The sequence below is a fragment of the Ahaetulla prasina genome, chromosome 2, assembly GCF_028640845.1.
Source record: "Ahaetulla prasina isolate Xishuangbanna chromosome 2, ASM2864084v1, whole genome shotgun sequence".
In the NCBI taxonomy this organism is placed as follows: Eukaryota; Metazoa; Chordata; class Lepidosauria; order Squamata; family Colubridae; genus Ahaetulla; species Ahaetulla prasina.
Window position 1 is genome coordinate 62,034,280 of NC_080540.1, and position 25,363 is coordinate 62,059,642.

General features: G+C 37.8%; 1 protein-coding gene across 2 annotated transcripts; it reads right to left on the minus strand.

The window, feature by feature from the left end:
* Window positions 1-4,557: 4,557 nt before the first annotated feature.
* On the minus strand, window positions 4,558-23,703 carry IP6K2 (inositol hexakisphosphate kinase 2). 2 transcript variants are annotated; one of them, XM_058167240.1, is made up of 7 exons: window positions 23,571-23,650; window positions 21,882-21,950; window positions 11,809-12,106; window positions 9,461-9,683; window positions 8,678-8,853; window positions 6,761-6,936; window positions 4,558-5,348 (listed from the first exon to the last, which is right to left on the minus strand). In XM_058167240.1, exons 3-7 carry the CDS (start codon window positions 12,008-12,010, stop codon window positions 4,851-4,853), a joined length of 1,275 nt encoding a protein of 424 aa, XP_058023223.1. In that variant the 5' UTR covers window positions 12,011-12,106; window positions 21,882-21,950; window positions 23,571-23,650; the 3' UTR covers window positions 4,558-4,850. The 2 variants fall into 2 exon arrangements, with proteins under 2 accessions (XP_058023223.1, XP_058023224.1); XM_058167241.1 differs by lacking the exon at window positions 21,882-21,950 and having other exon boundaries at window positions 23,571-23,703.
* Window positions 23,704-25,363: the final 1,660 nt, after the last annotated feature.

Here is a 25,363-nt window from a genome sequence, read left to right on the forward strand (position 1 = left end):
GACAACCATCCCTGATGCTTGTGGGATGCGGATTCCATGATTCATGCCATTCTCCGTCCCTCCCTTTCTAACAGCTTGTGTCAGTCCTAGAGACAATTTGTGCCACCCGGATTCTTGTGTGATAAAAGTAGACATTATTTAAGCAATCACATTCTGTACTGCCACCCACAGACTCATGGTGCCTCTCTGAAAACTAAGATGCAGTTGTTATATAATAGACATTCTGAATACATGGGAGTTCAGAGACAAAAAACAAAAAACAAAATCTCAGTAGAAGAAACAAGAAAGAACAGCAATCTTGTGTCTGCAAGAATCTTCCATGATGTCATTTGCCACTCTCCTAGTCCTACTTGGATGGAAATGAATTTGATTCTCCACTTATCCCTTCTGCTTTAACATATCACGTCTTCTTACCAAACGTAGACTTGCACGACAAACCAGATCTTCTTTAGTTTCATTCAAGAACACAGTTCAATACATAACAGTCAGTAAATATTAAAGAATCAGTAAATAGCCATGATCAAGCAATGATCATTCATAGAGCTCAAATATACAGTTGCAGCATACCAGCAGGTAACAATGGTGTAGTGTCCCCACAAACCATAATTCAGCTTTCCTTAAGTATATTGGCTACAGAGTCAACCAATCAGGATGCAGGATGATGCAATAGAGTCTTAAAGCAATATAATACCTTTCTTACTGCAAACATACATAGTTGGTTTATATATTGCCTGACCAACTAGTTAGACAACTAGCAATTTCCTAACAAGCTCCTGTACTTTATATAAGTTCATCTGGGAGCCATTGTCCTGGAGTGACATGCAACATCCAATTTTCATGACAAGCATCCAAAAAGAATTAGCAAGTTGCAGTCTTCGGACACTGTTCTCTGTGAAATCCGACATGATGAACTGAGTTATTCATGAGGAAGAAATCAGGGCCTAGACTTTCAGATGAAAGGTATTTCAAAATGGCATGCGAGTAGACTTGAGGTAGTCCCTTGCTTCCAGCAAAACTCACATCATCCACAAGTTCCAAATGAAGAGGAAGGGTTAGTTGTGCAATTGTTGTCAAAACAGGGGCCGGTTTAGCTCTGCCTGGTAAGGCCTGTTATTAAGAACACAAAGCCTGCAATTACTGCAGGTTCGAGCCCGGCCCAAGGTTGACTCAGCCTTCCATCCTTTATAAGGTAGGTAAAATGAGGACCCAGATTGTTGGGGGGGCAATAAGTTGACTTTGTAAATATATACAAATAGAATGAGACTATTGCCCTATACATTGTAAGCCGCCCTGAGTCTTCGGAGAAGGGCGGGGTATAAATGTAAACAAAAAAAAAAAAAAACATACACCCAAAAAAAAAATTAAAAGGGGATGGGCCTTGTGGAAAAATACTACATCTTTTGAACTGATAGATTTCACAGACATAACACAAAATAGATTGGCTGTAAAGACACAGAATTTTATGTAGCTATTGCTGTTGCAAAACCACCAAATAACTCTAGTAAACTCTCCCAGAGTCCGTTGCAGAATTCATTGGACAGGGTCCAGGCTAAAATAATTGCACTTGATGCTACTGAAATCTATGGAACTTAACGAACTTTAGCAAATCAATGTTCCATTAACGTGGAGAAAAATTAAATGAAGGTTTTCCATTGATGAAATTGTTTTCCATCATTGGAATTGGGGATAGATTAATTCCTTGTATTGTGGCTCTCCCACCTACCAGCAAAAATATGAAGGAAGAAAACCTTATTCATGGATATGCTTTCACTTGTACACCCTAAGTTTGTACATTTGTTCTAGTTCCAATTGTTATATCTAGGACCCTGTTTGGATTATTCATGTAATCATAAAGAACTAACTTATGAAATTCTCTGTTGCAAGATGCTACAATGCCCGTTTGTTATGGGCTTGTTATGCTTGGTTTTTTTAAAGATGGAAACTTATGTTAAGATAACATAATGTAGTGATTTCTGCCTCAAAGAATGAGAAAATATGCTGTCTATGGCACTTAGCATCTCCTAGACCTGTAACGTTCTCAGATTTTTGCACCTAATCAAAAACAGAATGAGAAATAGCGGTGTTAATAAAGTCAGCTAGAGAGCCAAATACATACAAGATGTTCAGAATGAGATATTTTGGGGGTATTTTCCTCTACTGATTTTTTTAAAAAAGCAAATTTGATAGGAATGAATGGAACAGCATTGGAAAACCTTCAATATATCAATCAACAGAAAACTAATATCCTTTGCAGCAAGCTGATTTTCAGTTAGATCCTATTATTTGCAGCAATTCCCCAACTTTTCCACTTTGTGGACTGGCAGGGAGTGGTGGAAGAAGGGATGGTTTCACGCAAGTGGTCACACAAATAGAGCATACATGCACACGCTCACCCACAGTTTGCACAAATGGGGATGCATGCACATGCTTGCATGTCGCTTCCACAGCCCGGTTGCAAACAGCTCATGACCTACTAGCGGGCCACAGCCCAGGGGTTGGGGAACCTGATTTACAGTATCAACATGGAAAGGTATTTTTTTGTCTGTATGAGATTGGCTAAGATTTATCTCACCTAAAATCCTGCCCTTTTCATTGAAAGCAGTTCCACCCATACTGAGTCACAACATTTTAAGCAACAATGTGTTGGGATTGCAACAAAGGAGAGCAATGGATATATGAAATGGTTTGTCTAACCTGTATTTATTTGCATGATTTTCATGGCTGTTGCAGGCCCAAGTGGGAAAGTTTTATTGTAATAAACAGGGAGATAATGAGAAGCAAAATAATATCTTGTTCTAAGGTATCATCAGGCCATCCACTCAGCCTAATCTTACTTCTTGGATTTTATAGATGCTGCCAGAGAACAGATAAGAATTCTCCGTCCATCTACATCAGAAGCTAATAATACATAATTAATTAAGCCATTGAAGATAATGCCAGTGGAATATATGGGCCCACCAAAAACTTATGGCTACGTTCTATTCTGTATTTTTTCATTATGTGGACCTTATTGAAAATACGTATTTCTCTCCCTTCATGACCTCTTTTTAATAAGATTTCATAAGGTAGCTAAAAGAAAAAACCCTCAATAACTGAAACTATATTAAAGGTCATAAATGTCAACATATCTTTCCACCAATTTCTACTACCGGTAAAATATTAGCTATATATCAATAAACTACGAGAAAAATGTAAAAAATAGTACAGATCTCGCTGTATTGCGGGGATTTTTTCTGAGATGTTTTTTCTCTGCAACCCTGAGTTGGCAGATATGGCAGATTTTCAAACTCACTCTTTTTTTTACCAGTTTCTTCCTGCATGTCAAATTTGGTTCCAGAGTCCCAAGACACTTTGTACAATTTCTTTCTAAAATTCCATTGCACTGAAAAAAAGAGCTATAATTACACCTGATAGATTTTCACAATTCGCAGCAGATTCACAGCTATTGACCTATATTATTTCTCACAATAGGCAAGCAGTAGTTAAAACTGGAAAATGCTGAGTACCACACAGCCATTCTCTGAGATATCTTCCAGAGCACTGAAGGCAATGGGAGTTACAATCTGTATATCAAGAATGAAAAGCTGAGCTGAGTTTGTATTTATATGGTATATTTAAAACGATATAAATGGTTCATACGGTTTTTAAACCATACTTAAATGGTTCAAAAATATTTTTAGTCAGTAAGTGGTTTGACAGCCTCTACATGGCTGCCCACCTTCTAAGACTGGCAAGCTGAGGATGCTGCTTTACAGTGATTCATTTTTGATCTGTCAAGACACTTTTAAAAGAGGGGATGTGATCCCTGTTGTATCCACTGAAAGGAATCCCGTGGAGCGGTTGTGAAATTTTCACTTTTAAAAATCAATGTGGATGCTTTGGTTCAAAAAATTCAGTATACCCTTAATTTTTCACCAAATAATAAAGCAATAGTACCTTGAGCTAATGGATGCCATTATGGACAATTTCATAAATCAAATTCAGATGAGACAGGATGCCTAGTTTTGGAGAATTGCATGGTGAGGATAGTAAATTGCCTATACATGCAGAAGTCCATTGCAAACAGGTAGCGTTAAATTTCCAATAGACCTACACAAAGTTCCAAAGTGAGGGCTAAGAATGTTACTTAGCTGAGCAAAGCAAACTTCAAAAATATTAACCAAGAAGAAAAAGCATGAAACAGAATTATTAGCAAGATCAAGACTATGGGCATAGGCGGAAAGATCAAGACTACAGAAACACCGATAAAAGTGACACCAAGTTCTAATATCTATCTGCACGATACAAAGCCCCAATGCTTGGTATTTTAACAAGAACATGAGACATTCTACGTATTAACCGATTACACATCTCACTTCCTAGGGAGGTGGGGGGAAAGTGTCAATTTGTTTTACTATATTTTTTGTGACCATGTAGAAGGCCATGTACTAAGAATACATTAGCATTGTGTTTTAAAAATAACTGTTTATTTTATGAGGACCTCAATTTAAATTTAGTGTGTGTAATGTAATAGTAATTTTAATAAATGACTGACAGATTAGAAAGAGGACGTCATCATTTACAATGAACAAAAATATTTTATTGATACATATACACAGAGGAATAACGGAGGTATCTGGATAATCGAATATGGAATGTTTACGAGAGTTAAAATAAATAATAAAGATACCCAGATGTGTCAGTGCTAAATCTAGCACCGCTAAATGGAAATGCCCTCTTTTGAACAGCTCCAACTCTGATGGGGCTATCCCAACACAGACTGTACAGGCTGCTACCACAAGAAAGTGGTCAGTATTTCTGGAATACAAAGAGTCATTATAGTGCTTTCTACAGTTTTGCATTCTAAATGTTTATTCACTACTTTCGTCCCTTATTTCTTTAATAATAAGTATTAAGTTTTGAAGTCCAAAAACATAACCCGTATCTTGGCCTTCATGCACCACGCTATCTTCTCCGTAATATCGGCATGTAGTGTGGGCAAAGTCTATCATTCGAACATCAACGGAACTAATTGTAGGCTTGTAGGCATATGCACATGCAGATTCATCTGATGATTCTTCTGAAAGACCTTCAATGTCTTCTGGGTCTGAGTCCACCACCACATCTTGTAATTCCTTCCCATCATAAATAATCAGCAAAGAGCTGGAGTAAAAGCGGTAGGATTCCTGCTTCTCTAAGACTGATTTTAATTCAGTTAGTTTCTTTAGAACAGATTCAAAGAGTTCTCGTCGCAGATATTTGCCATTATGAAAAAACTGGTAAAGTGCTTCTTTAAATCCTTGGACTGAAAGTTTTCTCCCATGATATTTATTCATAAACATTAAGTGGCCAGAATCTGGCTGATAAACCTGTAGAAAGAAAAAAAAAGGATCTGTTAGCACCATACAGTGGTAGCACTGAAATAAAATGATACAATATTAACTGGTTTATTACTCTGCCACAGCTGAAGTAAAGTGGAGATTATCCCACTTGCTATCAATTCTGCAATGCATTTCTTCCCCTGCAAAGTAATTTTCTCAGATCTACATTTTTTAAAAATGAGAGATATAACCAAATAATTTAAGTAGGATTATAAATATGTTTGCCCACTGTTTTGAAAATCATGTCCTAGCATGCATAATGTCACTCCATAACTCAGTCCATAAATAGAAGTATCACGCCTGTGCTTGTTAACTCTGTTGGCAAAGTTACTGGCTCTTAAGTACTACTGCTTAGCATACTCAGTGGCCTATCCATAAAGGAGAAAAATAGTATTTAAAATTATAATCACATGGTGGTCTATATCAAACCTAAAATAATACACAGGAGAAATCTATAGTTTGAAAGAATTGACCAGAATGCAACGATTTCTTCTATTTTATTACAGTGAAGGCAGACTAGTCAGCCCATATAGATCAAAATGTAACTCATGTCTTGACCTCATGCATCATACTATCTATCCACTGTAATTTCATACAATAGGGACAAGGTGTATTTTGCAGCACAGCTAGCTGAAGGATCCTGCATCTGTTCAGAAAAGAAGACGAAATAGTTCCATCATCTCTCTATGCAGGAAATATATGAAAGAACAATCTCTCTACAATCAAAAAAATGAATTGAAAAGTATGATACTATTTCACAAAAATGTTATTTGAAATTCTAGTTCAATTATACATGCAAATTGGCCTAAGTGCCTATCCAAATGATTAGAGTCATATGGCCATCTTCTGGAGCTTTCTTGAACAAGATGAAGAAACTATCAATTAGAAAACTATGAAGAGGAGGGATTATAAAATTGTGTAGAAAAAATATAACTGAATTACTGTGTAGTTAGGAGTCAAGGCAAAATTATTTTCAGATTGCCCAGAAATATTAATTCATACTCCCCTTCATTCAACTATTTCATGCCAGCTGTAGCTCATGTTTCTCAAACAAAACATGTAGTGAACTAAGGGTGAGGGTCCTTGGTGCTGAGTGCTAGTCTGATGATGTTACCTAATTTGGATAATAAAACGTCTGCAAGAAAACAGTCAAGCTCAGAGAGCACCAAGGACCCCTCATTTCTACCCTGAGCTACAAATATTCTCCTTTACTGAACTAATAGTACTATAAAATTGATTTATTTTTATTTATTTTTCACATTTCAAAACTGCCCATCTCTCTCACAGAGGGACCCTGGGCGGTGTACAAATACAAATAAGTAGATATTGGTTTCAAAGAGTCACTTCTAATTGCAAGTTGTTCATACCGAATATGAATTATTCCTCTGTTTAAAACTTACCTGCATACCACACACACGAACTCCTATAACTGCTGAAGTACTTTGCTGGCATTTCCGGATCTGATTAGCTTTCTTTTCTTCAGATGCATCATCTCCATGCTGCCGGGTTCCCATCTTGAGATCCAACACACAAGGAACCTCATATCGTGAGGTTAGGTTTTCCAGTAAAATAAATTCTATTTAGTTAAGGAAAAGTGATATAACTAGTAACCTGTTTACACTTGAAATAAAAATAAATCCTGTAAACCATCGATTCTGAACCTGTGGTCCACAGACCACTGGGGGGCAGCGATATCATCACAGGAGGTCCGGGAAGGCTTGAAGAAATGTTATGATTTAAATCTTGAGTTAAGACTTGGGGATCCGTGGCCATAGTCTGTGGCCACAAACGGTATTTAAAGAGAGTCCGCGGTGAAGAAAAGGTTGAGAACCTCTGCTGTAAACAATGACAGGAATTATCAATGAGTGAAATCTAACATGTTTGATAGGACTTTCTCCTCTTTTTGCTCCCTCAAAATCAGTTTTGAAGCTTTGGGTGACCATCTCTGCCAGGGGAGAGATGGGATCGTCTCTCTGTGTAATTTGTCTTTAGAACTAATCCACAGGGTTTGACTGAAATGATTTACTGTTGTGCACCACATAGAGTGGAGCCCCTCGGTGAGATGAGCAGCTAGCTAAATTTGATTAATAAATAAATAAACAACTGAAATATCTTGCCTCCAACTTAAGCATGTTTATTACATTACATTACAGGACTACCATTTTAAACTCAACTGGCTGCACATAAGCCATTTACAACCTAATGTCTTGATTGCTAAATTGTATAAAAATGTCCAGTGAAATGAAAGATGCTAGAACAGAATCTTGTTCAACAATTGTTCTCAAATCTTTAAAAAAACCTCACAGATTATCAACTAAAATATTATGTACAGACACTTCAACCAACCAACCTCCCCCCGCCCCCCATCAAAATGTGATCAATTTACATAAACTGGGTTTAAGAATGAAATGAAAAGCTATTTCCTGAAAATATAAAATGGAGTAAACTCAATAGCAAATAACTTCATTTAAGAAATGTGTGCTTGTATCGTAAGGTAACGTAAAGGTTCCCCTCGCACATATGTGCAAGTCATTCCTGACTCTAGGGGGCGGTACTCATCTCCGTTTCAAAGCCAAAAAGCCAGCAGCACTGTCTGAAGACGTCTCTGTGGTCATGTAGCCAGCATGACTAAATGCCAAAGGTGCACAGAACGCTGTTATCTTCCCACCAAAGGTGGTCCCTATTTTTCTACTTGCATTTTTTACGTGCTTTGAACTGCTAGGTTGGCAGAAGCTGGGACAAGTAACGGGAGCTCACCCCATTATGCGGCACTAGGGATTCGAACCGCTGAACTGCCAACCTTTCAATCGACGACAAGCTCAGCATCTTAGCCACTGAGCCACTGCATCCCTTGTATCATAAAACTATGCATAAAAAGGCAAATTGATCTTTGTACTGACAAAACCCAAAGCAAAACTGATGTGAAGTTGTTTGGATGACAAGTTAATGCCTCTGATGGCACTGAAAGAGTCAGTTCGTAATCTAGATTTGAATTATAGCATATTCTTAATTTTAAAATGAACTAATATAAACAGACAACTGTCTTGGAATGCCTTCTGACCTGATATAGCTAATTCTTTATTGCAGAAGCCCACATGATAATCGTGTCCTCAAACAAGAGAGGACACACGCTAATCACAAGTAGCAGCAAAGACAGCTGACTTGCAAGGTCTGCTAATGGATACCTCCTAAGAAATATTACAACAGCCAGAATGCTCAATACCAGAGTTTGAATTGTACGTCTGCTTTAAGTAATTTAATATTTCCTAGTTTTTTGCAGTCTTCGTACAAAATAGTATAAAACACACAAAGGATACTATATTGATTTCGATGTTTTGCGTTTTCCTTCATTTGCTGGAGTTGCTGCTGATGGCACTTCATACTCCAAGGATTATGAGGCTTAAACTGTGAACTGACATTCCCCTTTTTTTCCACACTATAATACAATAGTTCCGATTTCTTAAGCAATTCAAATTCTTCCTCTAGCTTGTGACTGAAACATAAAAACAAACGTTTGTGGTCAAATGCAAGTATCAAATACTTTCAAATATAAACTGAATTGTGAATTGAATAAGGTGCCAACCTTTATTTTTTTCATAATATATTTATAACTGAGTGATAACAATCAGTGGTATTATCTAAACAATTTGCTCCAATTTTCTCTCAATCAAGATTTCACCATTTTTTTCAAAGAGCACTTGCATCTTATCAAGGGTGGACAAGCCACAAAAGTTATACCGTAAAATATGTTTTATAACTTTTAAGTGAAAATATGCTCTTTTCTGAGCATCAGATTGATGTGATAGAACCCACAAATTTAACCCTGTATATAGTAATCTGATATTGCAAAAATTGTTAAAGAGCATTTTGTTTATATTATAAAGCATATTTTATGACATAAATCAATTGTCATAAAATTCCACTGGGTTTATTCTAAGTAAGTACTTAATATGCTCTCATCCTGCACAAAATTCCTAGATATAAAACATAGGTTTATGCTCCAAATTAAATGCAGGTGAATCTGCTGCATGACTTTTATAATCAAGAAGTATTAAGTATATATTTTCAAAAATGAGGAAGCAGAACATTCAGTCAATTACCTTTTCATTTTTTCTTCTTTTCTATGCTGCCTGACCCATTCTTTAGTTATCTTTTCATTTTCTAGCAAAACAGTCTTTTTATTACTCCACCGCAGCAATTTATTTTTGGGTTCACAATCAGAATTATCTATACTTTCCAAGTTATCATGATCTCCATTTAATGGATAGGCTATTAGACACAAGTCTCCATCTTCATCCTCTTCAAAGCTTACAGATACCACACCTTAAGAAGAAACATGAGATACTCAATTAAGAATAGGAGAAGTAAAAATAAAAACATCACAACACAACATAATTTTACACTAAGAATATAGCAACTTTGGTTTTTCTCTTACCCCAAATCCTTAGTTTTTTATCTTGCCACAGGCCAAAACTCATCTGTCAACCTAACAAATATCAAAACATCTAGACAAAGTGACACCTCACAGAGAAGACAATTTATCATGAAGACAACACATTAATGATACAGAAGGTTCTTCTCTTTCTTGTGAGCACAGTAAGACTCAAATAATAACAGGAGACATTTTCAATTATTGAAAATTTTTATTATGTTTTAAAAATCTGGCTTATCTGACCCTAGGAGAGATGTAAAACATTGCATATTTACATCTTGCAGGGGGATATGCCCTGCAGTGAAACACCAAAAGCTTCAAGTTTTGCTCCATAGCAAATCTAAAAGCATTCATCCAAAACACAGGCTTTTGGGAATATTCTTAATAGATTCCAGAGAAAAGGAAAAGCTTGCAAGAGTAGAGCAAAACAAGAACAACATCACACATTACAACAGACAACTAATTCAAAGGCTTCCACTCAGAATCACCACGTTTAATTTACAATGGTTTATTTTTCCTCTGGGGAATATATTTTATTGGTTTCAGTTATGTAGCATCTCATAAATGAAATAACAAAATGAAGTACAAAACAAATTTAACTCAAGATACATCAAAACATGGTGAACCTTGAAAGCATTTTTGCCTCCTCATCTCAAAGTCTCTAGAGCACTGTGTTATGTTTTGAGAGGACAGTTCTGACAGGAATGTAGCCCCATGCCATATAGGAAAGTTACGGTAGAAGTTGTAACAACTGGCTGAATGGGGTATTTTTTTTTCCTCAGTTCTCTCTCTTTATCCTGAAATCAATCAATCTGCACATTCTTGCCGCTCATCACTAGAGTTCGTGGCGAGAGGCTGGCACTTCTGAGCAGGGCAGGCAGCTGTGGGGCCTACAGGAGCAAGGGTAGGGAGTGCAGAAGCTCTGACTGACAGTCCTGCTGCCCATACGAGAGAAAGAGCTACAGGAAAAGGGGGGAAGCCAGCTAGAAAATGGCCTTTGGCTTTATCCTGGAAAAAACAACAGAAACGGACCAAATAAGGCTCCCCCCCCCTTAATCCCTCCCATACATCTCCACAAGAGAAAAACCACATCTGCTAGTACAATTTATTACATTTAGTCAATATCATAAAGCACACATTCATCTATTAATTCTGAAAGTTCATAATAAAAAACATTTAAATGTTCAGTAAGTATGAATGCCATTACAGAAATACAGCTAAAAAGCATTTTATCTTAGTCTTTGGTCCAAATAATATAAAACAATTGGGAAAAGGTGGTTTATTAAATGAAGAAATAGAATACATTATCAAAACTTCAGAATTTCAAATTCAAGTTATTGTTAATTAAATTCCTGTACGATGAAAAAATAAATGTCTTGGTCAACTAATACAATGGTAAAAAGAACTGGAATATCCACTTCCACATACCATCATCTTTTACAGCCTCATCACAGTACTTCACCTTTTGCCTACCTATTGGGTGCAGTATTTTTTTCCCCATTTCTTTAAGGTTAAAAACAAGCTGATTATGTTTAACAGTGATTTTTAGTTTTCATTACTATGACAACTTGTTTATATAGCATGATCATAATGTAAGCAGTAGAGATCATCTGAAAATCCTTGTTAAGCTTACACTAGGCAGCATGCCTTATGCAGTTTATTTAATACCAGTTTTTTTTAAAAAAACATATGGTTTAAAAATCAGAAAGAAAGAAAAAAAGATTATTACTGAAAACACTTACAAGCTGTTATCAATATACTTACCTACCTGTGCCTAAGGGCGATTTATAGGCTATCATCAGCAGTGTTGTTCTACCCTAATGCTGTTAGTCAGCCCAAAGACCCACTGGCAAGCATCTCCACCCTGCATCTCCACAGCCTGGCTCAGACAACATCAAAATATATGAAAAGAAATCCCCTAAAATCTCTTATGCAAAAGAGATTTTAAGGACAAAAAGAACATTGGACTTTACTAAATGGATTAAACCCAGCCCCCTTCTAAAGGTGGCAACATACCTTCATACTGAGGAGTGAATTTACGCATTTCAGCAGGAAGAGTCTCATAGAACTGATGTTCTCTCTGAATAAGGGGCTTACAGATGGTCTTGTCATTAAACCGGAGGACACAGGAGTGACCCCCAACCTGATGAACAAAAGGCTCCAGGAGGACGCCTTTGGAATAATGCTCCACTTCCATAGCTCCAAATGCCGGACTCATCCTTGTAGGACATTAGATAGACCAATGGGACGGTGGTGAAAGCAACTCACACAGAACTGTTCCTCCAGAAAGTATTTATTCCAGGTTAGTAAGTCTCTAGAAAGAAAAAAGAAAAAAAAATCCCCGTCTTTATTCTATTTTGTCTGGAACACCAAAGCTAAAGATTCTTTCGTTGCATCAGAAAAGAAGCAGAAGTGAAACTCTCGGCACAAAAGCTGAAACTGAAAACAGACAACCGGATCTGAGCACTGAGACAAACAGGAGTGAGGTCATGCAAAAGTCTGCATACCACGCCCCACATAATATTAGCCAATGAGCATTAGCAGAGAGCTACTAGGTGGGTCTCTTGCAAAGCAGGGAGAACGTCAGCAGAAAGAGGGGAGGAAGAATGTTACTCACACTTCTTTCAGTGTTCATATTTGCTTTCAGCCAAGTTTCTTATCACACAAAGGCACAGGGCAAAAGGAGATGTATTACCCTTTTCTACGTTTTTCTCTGTATCACATTAGAGATAACAAGCTAAAAAGCATTGTAGCCTAAAGTTTCCATTTATTTTTTCTCTTTATCATCTAATACGTGCACATAGACATTCACATACTATTTAAAATAAAATTATTGACTATATCTAAAGCAGCTCTTACAAAGAACCAAAAATATTGCTTAAATAATAGTTTTCCTTTAATTCCTTGATTTTTCAAAGTGGACATCAGACAAAAATACAGCACAGGACAAGAAGTAACAGATGGAAACTTATCAAAGATAGATCCAACCTAGAAGTAAAAAGAAATTTCCTGAGCATGAGAGCAATTAATCAGTGGAATGGAAATCATGGGTGCTCTATCACTGGAGATTTTAAAGAAGAGAGTGAGCAGCCATTTGTCCAGAATAATATAAGGTCTTCTGCTTGGGCTGGGGATGGGACTGAAAGACCTCAAGGTCCCTTCCAACTCCATTATTTTGTTATTCTTACTAAAACTTCTTAAGTCAAGCTATCAACTTCAAAAGTAAGTTGAAAAAGAACCTTAACTTTTCCAAAGATACTCTATGAAAGCAGCCTTGGGGAGAAAGTCATGCATCGAGGTCACATTTAAAAAAAGAAATACAGATTTCCTCATTTTTTATGACTTCTGAAAATCTTCATGTAGTTTCACAAATATTTTTACGACTAACAAAGATGTCCAAAAAAGCAGAAAAGACAATTTTAAGTTTTAAACTAGCAAGAATTTATGTATATGCAAGCAAATGTTTAAATTTTAAATAGTACAGTTAAAAATTCAGAGATGCACCGTATTACTCAATATATTATCTTTGAAAAAATAGAAGATAATGTCTCTTAGCAGTAAATATAAGGGGCTTTATACAAATTAACCTACTGATTTTATCTTTTAATTTATCTATCTAAAAACAACTTGGTGCTTAATTGCAGAGTACTAAAGAGCATTACATGAATAAGAAGTCACTTAATTCTAAGAGACCACAAAGTGTTCTAGGTCACAAACCTATTTTTAGACCTACTTAAATATAAGAGCACAATGTAAAACAGCACAGAGCATGTTAAGTCAAAAACAAATCTCACAGAATTAAGTTATGTTTATTTCCCAAAAAGTCCACACAGGATTGCAACTATCCTGTAACTAATGCCAAGAGATTACAAAAGCCATTCATTATTTTGTTTATCAATAAGTACATTTACAGAAGCATAGGGAAGAGGGTGAGAAAGGGAGGCTTTCAATATTGCATAACCCAATCTGCGTATGTCAATTTAGCAGATCATCATGATACCAAACACTAGAAATTCTACTATGCAAAATATATTATTTAAATTTATTGAAATAAATTAAATGGAAGAATGCTTACTGTAGCATAACATTCATCTAAAAGGTAAGTAGTAAACATATTTAATATTTATTCTTCTAGCTCAGAGGTTCCCAATCTTTTTCGCCCGCGGCTCCCCCGGAAATCCGACCTGCAACTGCGCATGCGCACCAGACGCGCCCGCGGCTCCCCCGGAAATCCGACCTGCAACTGCGCATGCGCACCAGACGCCCCAGAAATGGCGCATCAGCGCCGGACCCAGCGGGCGCAGATATTCCGCGGCGCCCCCATGACGATAGCGCGGCTCCCTGGGGAGCCGCGGCTCACAGTTTGGGAATCACTGTAGCTGGTTCTCAATTACTGCATCAAGTTCATTTCTGTAACAAAGAGGTGTCCAGAAGGTGGCACTGTTATTTTTCTGTCAAGGCAAAGAACTTATTCTTAAAATGCAAGCGCTATGTGGTAAATCAAACATAGCCTGGTAGAAGGTAATGGGAAACTATTTCCATATTAATGCCAAGAAAAAAGCAGACTTATCCTTTAGTTCTCTAGGACTTAAATTTAAAATGAAGAAGACTTTATTTATGCCTAATCAGCTGCAGCATAAACACCTGATGGGTCTTATTTTCAAATAAGCAAAGATCTGGTGTTTTTTTTAAAAAAAAACCAATTTACATTTAAAAGTTACCAAATTATTGTTCAAACAATTTTGCCATAACATAAAAACACACATTGAAAGAGAGGCAGAGCACATCATGTTATCCAGTAAAAATACCAAAATCATATCCAGAACTCATGTTCTTCACAGAACAGCATACTATTCTCATCTCACCATTATCCCTTGTGAGCTCATTATAACTTGTTTTCTTTCAGCATATCAAACAACAACCATAGGGAATTTTGATATCTGTGAATTTACAAACCTGAAGTCTCTTGTGTATTAGCCAGGGCATGATTCAACAGATCTGCATCTAAACACACATAATCATTAAAGTTCTGTCTTATGCCTTGGTAAGAAAAATTATCCATTTTTCTCAGAACATTGGTAACAAGGTATTTTGCAATATTCTAGTTAATGTTAAGATTGCCCTTGAAAATGTTACATCTCCTTCATGACGGAAAAACGTGCATAAGGACAATATGACTTAAAGAACATAAAACAGACTTGCTGGGATGATTCTTCGGAACTGGAATATAGGAACTGAAGGATATAATTTGTTCAAAAAATACAGAAACAATAGGAAGAGAGCTGTTGCACTAATGTTAAATTGTCTAGCACTGATCAAGAATCCAAGTAAATCAATGTAGCAATATTGTAAAAAAAAATCTGGGATAAAATAAGTGGAGAGCAAATAAAAATACTGTTGTTGAGATCTGTTCTTATCTGCCTAATGGAAGAAAATATATGGAGTATGTTTTGAAAAAGCAAAATGCACTTTTTTTAAAGAGGCATGAAATATACTTTTTTTTTTTACTACAATTGGAAGACACTCTGCCAGTTATGATTCTCCAGGAAATCCCTGACTTGTTTTCCTAACGATTCCGATTAGTCTCAACACTGTTACTTTAAGAAGGCTTTGAAAACCTGAATGTTACTTTGAGTGTTGGGGCCAAGATATTGATAAGCTCACCCTGTGAGGTATGATGATGGGGCATTGTAATTGTTCCATTGTTGTGGCTTTTTTTTGTTATTCTTATCGGTTTTATTATGCCTGTTTTTATCGCTATAAACTAGCCAGAGTTGCATTTTTGTGACTTTGGCAGTCATGTAAATCCTGTAATTAAATAAGTAACTTTTGTATTGTTCTTTCTTTTTTAGAGAATGAAGGAAGGTACAAGAGGATCAGCTTGACCTGATATTAACTTTAGTCTATGAGGGAAAGAACAAATATGTGATTGTGTAATATTCTCCAGATTTCAAGGGAAACTAGAGTTAAGAATGGTCAAACATGTATTTTAGATTTTAATAACTTCAGAATAATTGAATTATGGAAAAGAAATACATCTCAAGTTTTAGATCAGTGGCCCCCAACCTTTTGGGCACCAGGGACCGGTTCTGCGGAGAGGCGCTTTTCACGGACTGGAGGGGGTGTGGTTTTGCATGCTCCTGCATCCCACAGATGGGGCTTCACTTGTTTGCCTGGCCCAGTTTCTGGCATGCCACGAACCAGGGATTGGATGACAACAATATAGTTTTTATTCCAAATAAGTTTTTTTACTCTAAGGGGAATAATTTTAATTCCAATGTCCTTTTATATATGAAATTTCTCCTCTACCCACCTCTCAAGAACTAGAGCAATAAAAGCGATTAAAGGGAAAAGCTCTAAGTCTCTAACATAGGAAGCATCTGTAACAACCCATAACAAGATCAATTCCTCAAAAACATCTTGTGTTTATTCTTAACCTCTCCAATGGAATAATAAGAGAAGCTTTGGCTATAAAGAATTGCCATGACTTAGATCTAGGTTGATTCAGTACGTCTGTTAAAGCTAAATCCAAACAAGTAAATCTGCCCAGAATTACCCTGAGATAAGATGGATGGCCTGTAATATTATTATATTTTTTATTTATTTATGTATGTATGTATGTATATGTATGCATACATATGTGTGTGTTCGTGTATAAAAATGTGCAGTAGATAAAGAATGTATTAAAAAAGAACACTTACTGCATCCTTCTACAAAATTTTACGCTGGAGATAAATATGCAAATTACTTTAAATTTTAAAAAGTTATTGTTAAACATATATGGAATTAAGTGCCAAGACTTATCAAATAAATTATATGGGAACATGATTATATATCTGAAATTTACAAGAGCACTAGTTTTTGTCTACCATCTCAGATAGCTCTCTTAGCAGCTACATTTATGTTTTTTTGTAGCCTGCAGCCCACCCACCTATTTAACATATAAGAATACCTCTATGGTCTATGTAAAACCCAGAAACATTTGATATGCAAGGTTGGTGTTTTGTCTTTAGCATGGCAGCTTTCCATTTTTTATCATTATAAGGATGTCAATAAAAATAACAGGTGATGCAACAAGTCTGGCAGGCCCCAAGTAAAGTGTCAGTGGGCACTATAGACTCTTCACTGAGGAATCAGAAATCATTCGTTGAGATTATTTTTAAATTCTTTCTATGAGTGTTGAAATCTTCACTACACCCATTTACTTCAGGAAAACTGTAATAAATTATGTGATATTAAAGCTGCAGCAAAACAGATCCACTTGATATATTTGTGCAATATTCGTCTATGCGCCAGCTGCGCCCTTTTCTGGATTTTAAGGCCCTGCACTTAGTCACTCATGCCTTGGTCTTCTCTCATCTGGATTAGTGTAATGAGCTCTACAGGTCAGCTACCCTTGAAGAATATTTTGAAGCTATAATTGGCCCAGAATGCAGTGGCATGAATAGTTCTGTAGGTCCCTAGAGCGGCCCATGTAACACCACTATTATATGAGCTGTTATGCCAACGGGTCCAATTCAAGTTGTTGGTTATCCCCTTTAAAGCAGTGGTGAAATCGGAACCGGTTTGCTACCGGTTCGCTGGTGCCGCATTTCCACTGTGCGCCACACACTGCATGTGCATGCATAGTGCACCCCAAATGCACAGTACGGGCCAAAAGGAGGTTTGGGAAGGTAAATAGAAGTGAGAGGGGGGGGATCAGCTGCAGCACGCGATTTAGCTTCACTAGAAAGCAGAATTTCCTGCTTTCTAGCAAACTAAACTGTGCTGTACAGCTGATCCCACCCCCCCACCCCCCGCTGTTCTACTTACCTTCCCAAGCCTCCTTTTGGTGAGTGCTGCACACACATGCATGCACAATATGCATCAAAAGGAGGCTTGGGAAGGTAAGCAGAACAGCAAGGGGAGGGGATCAGCTGTGGTGCGTGATTTAGCTTTGCTAGAAAGCAGGATTTCCTACTTTCTAGCAAAGTTAAACCCTGCTGCACAGCTGATCGTTGAAAATACCAGTTCGGAGGAACCAGTAACTTTTTTTTATCACTACCGGTAGCATTTGACCCCTGCTTTAAAGCCCTTTATGGTATAGTCTGAGGAGTCATTTTGACCTATGGGACTGCCCTATCCCACTCATTCTGGCAAAAGGGGCCTTACAGCAGATCTCCATCACACAAATAAGTTTGGCTGGAGGAGTCTAGAAGAAAAGTATTTTCTGCCACAGTCTTTAGAACATCTTGCCCTGGAGGTGAGATCCATCCCTATCCTTTCTGGCCTCAAGAAAAGGCCTTAAAAGGTGCCAGTTAAAGTGGGGACTCAATGGAAAAGCTGTAATCTGGAGGTAGTTGCAGGGGTGGGTTTCAAAACCCATCACTACTAGTTTGCTCATGGGCTCGTGCACTGTCATGCGCGTGACGCTTCTGCGTCAGGCAGCTGGGTGGAGCCTCCTACCACCGCCACTACCAGTTCGCCAGATCTGGGGCAAACCAGTAGCAACCCATCACTGGGTAGTTGGTGCAGTGACAGAAAAAGCACCAACCTGTTCTGTTCTGAGGCCATGATTTTTTTTTTAGTTTGTATTTTATCCTTTTCAATTTCACTTTTCATATTTCTAAATTTTTATATTTCTAGTTTTATTACATTGTAAGCAACTCAGTCATTTGGAAAGCGAGATGGGCAGCATATAGATTTAACTACATATAATTAGTATTAGTAGATGCATACACAATGCTACATATACAATGTTATTGTAGATATATATTAAGTTTAGGCAACAATAGGGGGTAATGACTGGGCAAGCCCGACTAATTATATATGACTGTACATTAAATATGTTATTGGATATGAAGGTAAAAATAAAACTTTTTCATTAAAAAAAAGTTTAGGCAATAATGATGCTATTATGGTAGGCTTCTATCCTTCTCAAGATAATAATGCCTCATTAACCACAAGCCTTTTTTATATTTCCAAATCTATGCATCTTATCAGCAGTCCATTCAGTTTCTGCTACATGTAAGGATAGCCAACATTATATTAATGCTAATCGTTTAAATTACAGTAAAAGGAAGAAAGTAAATCAGACTTCAATATTTCAAATAAGTTATAAATGTCAATAATGACAGTATTAAATTGGTATTTAGCAGGTGTACAGCATCCTGATGTAAGAAAAGCACAGTGTGAAAAACCCTGGATAAGGGCCATTTTCAGGTTAGATTTGAGCATATAAACAATACTTGTCAGATCAACATTAAGTTTATCAGGTAAGTTGAATTAGTAAAGTGAAGATACTGATAATAACTAAAGCTATCCCATCATACATTTTAGTTACATTTTAGTTACTTTCTTCCAATGGTTTTCATTTACCAAAAAATCTGAACTTCAGTTAAGAATGTGAAACACCTATACAATGCATATTTTTAAATATGTGGAATCAACCATCCATTCTTTTTCTTACAGTCCTTGATACAATCTATTACAGCATCTAATAGATTCTAAGAGCTCGTCTTCATATCCTTCTAAGTGCAATATAAAGATGTCTTGCTATTTTAGAAATCATGTCCTCCTCATTTCACCTTCAAATGACACCTGGCCCAGTATAGAGGCTGCTTAAATGTGTATCTAACTTCAAAGGATCATGTGAAAATCCTCCTTGGGAGAAAACAGAAGTGATACCTATTTGTCCCACTTCTGTTAGCATTTCACCTCAAAAAATAATAATCACCATTTTGCAGTGAATATCTAGAATAGAATCAGTTGAAAATAGGTTCCTTGTGGATGGCTGAAAATGGCCGAGGCTGGCCAATAAGAACAGTATCAATTTTCCTATTGCATAATTGTTAACTACTTACATTTATTGTTGATCTAAGACTTAATTTCTGAAACAGATGACATATAGGAAAGACTTTCACTTGCAGACTTTATTTGTAGAAATGGCATAAAGAATATAATCCAGGGTTGACTCATATACAAGGTACTGACTATAAATAGAACACATGGACTGGATTTGCACAATGCATTAGACTAAAATTTCACGGTCAGGTTTGTAGTTTAATATGCATGAAATCATAAAATATGTCAATTTGTCGAGGTTTCTATAAAGCAGAAAAATTGTTGTGTTTTTAACTCAGAACCAACCAGGAAATTCTGGAAGAAAGCAACAATACAGTATAAGCTTTCCCTCCTCTCCCAAATTAACATAATCCCCACACAATTATTTTCCTTCCCTTCTAAACAACCAATGTTTAGATATCCTACAGACCTGCTTGCCACAATCATCCCAAGGCCTTCCCTTCGCTGTACGTACATGGAGCCATGGTGGTGCAGTGGTTAGAATGCAGTATTGCAGGCTAATTCTGCTGACTGCCAGCAGTTCTGTCTCACCGGCTCAAGGTTGACTCAGCCTTCCATCCTTTTGAGTCAGTAAAATGAGGACTCAGATTGTTGGGGGCAATATGCTGAGATTGTAAATCACTCAGAGTGTTCTATAAAGCACTATGGAGCAGTATTTAAGTCTCTAAGTGCTATTGCTATAGTCATGCCTATGATCCAGAAAGCACCATTCATTCATTTCTTCAAATTCTTAAAGTGCATCACACATATGCTAAAAGTACATTCTAGAGCAGTGGTCCTCGACCTTTTCTTCACCACAGACCCCCTTTAAATACCTTTTGCAGTCATGGACCATTGCCATAGACCAAGACTTAACTCAAGATTTAAATCTTAACATTTCTTCAAGTCTTCATGGACACACTGTAAGGACATTGTGACCCCAGGGCCCACGGACCACACGTTCTACCACTGTTCTAGAGCATAGTCCTGCAATCTGGTATCCTCCAGATATTTTGAACTACTACTCCCATAATTCCAAGCTTGCATGCTTAGTCATGAAAAACTGTGTCATGATATAATGAATTGCTCACTTCCATAAAATAACATGATTAATAACATGATGAATAATGCAGGAAATAAAGTTCTTTTTAGAAATGGGTTATTTCTTGCCTCCAATTATTTTGAGAGGTCTATGTGCACAGATTAGCATCATCTGTGGATCTATGATGCAAATAAAATTGTTTGATACAAAGGTAATTTATTGCATATCCAAATATATTCTCATCACTTTCTTTATTTCTCAGAATTGAACTTTTAGATCCACTGAGACTGTTTACAATTAAAGCTTGCTACCACAGCTTTATCTTGTTTGAACAAAATCTTGACACATCTCTTTATCAATACCAGTTATTTCTGTGATTCTGGCTCTAAGCATGTATCAGCTGCAATACCTTCTAAGCTTATCTAAAAATGGCTAGCTTAAGATATTCATGTTTTTTCTGTCCACTGGATAGATCAAATCAATAAAGCACATTCTCTCAACATTGTGGAACGAGCAATTGTTTTTCAGTTCTATTAATTCTTTGCAACTGATAAATGCAGCAATACTTTACCTGCTCATTACATCACCATCTTAACCACCTGCTCTTTGCAAGAGTTCAGATTAAACTAACAGATGATTGTGCTGTCCTTTTACCTCTAGTAAAAGGGTATTAGCTCTTTTATTAAACTACATGGAATGTTTTGCATTTCTCAATCATATTTTAGCCTAGCATACAGTACAATCACTGTGTTTATTTTATGGTGCACAGTGATCTAATAAAGCTAAACAATATTCATTAATATTTGTATAGGGACCGTTATAAAATCCCATTATAGGAAAGAAAAAAGACAGCCCAGAAAGACAATGGAAAACCATTTCTGAATTGTTGCCAAGAAAATGACATGGTTTTGTCCAAGGAATTGAGCTCAAATCAAGGGGTTTTTTACTTTTATATCATGTAAACACAGGCAATACTAGGATAAGACCAGAAATTAAGTTGTCATGTTTCTACACTGATCACATCTTTGATTCCCTGAATGAACTGCAGTTCCCGTACATTATTTTTACTTATTCAACCTGTAATTAAATCCATGTAATTTTATTATTTGTTAGCTAGATTTATATCCATCAGGATTCAAAGTAGCATACATTCCAATTTTTCTTAAAGTAACATCCATGAAAGGCAATATATTTGACATAAATTAATTAAGAGATAACTACTTACCTGTAAGTCTCATAGTGAATTTCTGTGCCAAGATTGTTCTTGAATCTAGGTTCCCTGGTTCTACTCCACCTAAATTATACATGATAGTTGCTTTTGCACTACTGGTTACCACACTGAATCACACAAGTACTGAGTTGACAAAACCAATTTAGTGGTTGAAGTAATAATAATATATTAATCTTGTATGGCACTCAACTTTCAATTATTCTGAAATTACTGGTATTTGGTGAACCCTAAAATGTATTTTTTTAGCAAGGTGTCTTCTACAGCACATTTTGAATACTTTATTAAGTTTGAACTTTATTGAGTTGATCCCAAATACATGGCTGAAGGAGATTCTATTATTTATAACATGCTTATATTACTAAATATGTTATGCACCCCAAAATATAGTTCAGACGAACCTATAAAAAGCAAAGTCAGTTTTAAAAAGATCAGAGTAGAAATACAATCATTAATGTCAGCAGTGTATAACAAACGATCTAATACCAAAAAAAGGCAAATATCTTGTTTTTATTTAAATGCAAAGTAGTACATTCGGATAGTCGAGGTGGTAGAGTTGGCAGAGATGCCCAAATTAAATTTAAATCTTTTAAAATCATTTTAGTTTAGGAGTCCATCAATGGAGAAGTCAATTTAAAGTTACACACACCAGGGGGAAAAAGCTTTGCACTAAACAGCTTGGAAGTGTTTTAAAACAGGGGTCTCCAACCTGGGCAACTTTCAGCCTGGCGGACTTCAACTCCAGGAATCTGGGAGTTGAAGTCCGCCAGGCTGAAAGTTGCCCAGGTTGGAGACCTCTGTTTTAAAACACAAAGCGCAAAATGTAAACACAATAGAGGAAGTGAGAAAGAATGGCATATGTGCATCTTTTAAAAATCCCCCAAGTAAGGAGTCATCTATTTTCTATTACAACAGAAACTTTGAAATTCATCGTGCAAATACACGTTTTAATTAACCCATCATCTTCTGACCTGCTGCTCCAAAAGCAGAGATTTTATCCTCCAGATTGTACCAAAAGGCTAACTTTCAAAAACTGGGTAAGGAGGCTACTTCTTTTTCTGCCGGCTATTATTTTGAACAACCCCCCTCCCCCCGCATAACCCACCCACTCCGTTTCCTAAACGCCTTCGGTGCCCTTTGCATCCCGCTCCTGAGCCGCCGTATTTGAATGGAGTTGCAAAGCCAATTCTTACCGGCTGGCCAAGGGAAAGAAGGCCGGCCTTCAAGTCCTAAAGGTAGTCGGGCAGCCGAGAGGAAGACACAGGCAAATCGCTTTCTTAATTGCAACATCCCACGCTCACGCTTTAGACTTTCCCTTGGGAAGGATAACGTTTTGTACGCCCAGAATATTGGGATTTCACCAAACCTTGGGATCAAAAGCGGGTTATCTCAAATGGGTTTCCCTCCCCTCACACACACACGCCGTGAAGTAGGATGCGGGTGACAAGAAGGAGCCAACGGCTTTTACTGCCTTCCGTCAGTCAAAAGGGGGTGAAAATGGTGCCCCAAACCGCTGCCAGGTTACAGTATTTTAAGATGTACGAAAGGCAGTTGCTCTATTACGACTCTGGCGCCCATTGCGGGGATCAAGGGCACCGGTTACGATGCGGCTCTTTCGGATTTGCCACCTCGCCGGGCGAACCCAAAGAGAGAAAGAAAGAAACAAAAATAAAGCCTCCTCATTACCTTCCAATCAGCTCCAAACCAACAGCCGCCTCTCAACTCTTTTGTTCCTCACAGGCCAAAATGGCGGTACGGAGCGGGACAGCCCTTCCCCCGCGGATAGAGTGGTAAGCCCCGCCCCGCCCGCCGCCATTGGCTCAGGGGGAGTCAGCCTCTGCTGATTGGAGGCGAAGGAACCAGGCTCTGTTACTAGGGGAGCCGAGGCGGGCGGCCAGACATCGTGCGCCGCGTGATGATGGGGAAGGGGAGGGTTGGAAGAGGAGAGATGAGGACTTGGGGAGACCGAGAGAGTGAGGGCGGGAGGGGCCGCGCAAGAGTGGTAGCAACCGCAAGTGGAGGGGAGAGCGGGAGGATGCTGCCTAAATAAATAGTAGCCTGAAAGCCACGAGAGTGGGGAGTTGTTGGGGCTAGGCTTGCATTGAGACCTTCAGCTGTTGCCGATGGTATTCTCCCTTTTGATCATCAACATATGTCACCGTGGGCAATGTCTCATCTCTGTTTTCATACCTGGGTCCAAACAAATTTGACGTCGGTTTCCTGTTCTTTTCCTAGAATAAAAAATACTAGAAGTAATAAAAATGTAATTTTCTATATATATGTTAGAGTCCCGAATTCATTGAGGTGGTTAACAGGAAGAAATTTCTAGGCCAAAATCTACATTTTGGGGCAGCCCAATACAGGTGCAGCCCAATAAAAGTGCCAGATGGAGAAGGTGCTTGATCTCTATTTGCCTGCTGTTATTTGTCCCTAGACTGGGAGATCAGAAAGCTGATGCATTTTTCTTATCCAGATTGCAGCACTGGTTGATTGTTAAATTTCCATTCCCCTCAAACATCACAGCTCACAGGTAAAGCTACCCCCCCAACTTAAATGAAAGCCAATTTCCCTTATCATGCAATTGACCCCAAGGCCATAGCTAAGTCACATTGTCAATTGCAATGGTGCAAACCTACCCATTTTTAACAATAGTGCCGAACATTGCCCTTTTGTACAGAACTTCCTCGGCAGATACACAGTTTCCAATATGGTTTCCTGATGGGACCATATCTGCAGGTTGTAATGGCGATCCTTGCTAAACAGCGATATAGTCTTATTAGCTCCTGAAGTCCCTCAGTGCTCTAAATTCCAAACGCAACAAGGCTTCCCCAATGCAATGTGCTGCCAACCCAGAGAAAGTATGATTGGTAGAGAGTGCTATTATTGCATCAGCCTGCAGATTCATACACAGTAATTCAAGAGGGACTTCAATTGACTCTTTTGCAAACACCATGGCAACCACCCCTTGCCCATTAGCCCCCAAGGTTCCCAACCAGAAGAAAGTTGTGGGTGACGGTGACCAGCCATGTTGGAATGACTACCAAACTACGGATATTGACACATGTGCCCAGCACTGATCCTTGTGACATAATATCCTCCTCCTGCTCTATGCCACAGGCTACTCCGGTCTTCCTTCAACTCCTACTCCAATTTAAATTCCCCAGAGGTGGTTTCTGTGTGTGGAGATAATGTATGTGTTATGCTGCACAGCACAACTATTCACTGGCATGTACCCAAGTTGCCCCTCAGCCCTCATGATAATGAGTTTGCCTCCTCCAAAGTGTCAAGATGGCAAGACAAAAGGCTGGTGAAGCCTCAGGTGCTGGATGGGCCGAGCAGGCAGATCTATATGGCAGGATGAAATAGGTGGCAGTTCTCCTTATGACTGTGCATTCTCACCACTTCCTTTCCTTTTGCAAGCCACCTGGAAGGTGTTGAGCCACAAGAAAGACAAGTGGACTGTTCAGCAGATAGCACAC

Coding starts and splice junctions, on each gene's coding strand:
- IP6K2 (XM_058167241.1), bottom strand. CDS start 12,010: ATGAGTCCGGCATTTGGAGCTATGGAAGTGGAGCATTATTCCAAAGGC. Junction 8,854..9,460: donor AAAGAAGAAAAAATGAAAAG/GTAATTGACTGA, acceptor TTTATGTTTCAG/TCACAAGCTAGAGGAAGAAT. Junction 6,937..8,677: donor AAAACATCGAAATCAATATA/GTATCCTTTGTG, acceptor TTAACTAAATAG/AATTTATTTTACTGGAAAAC.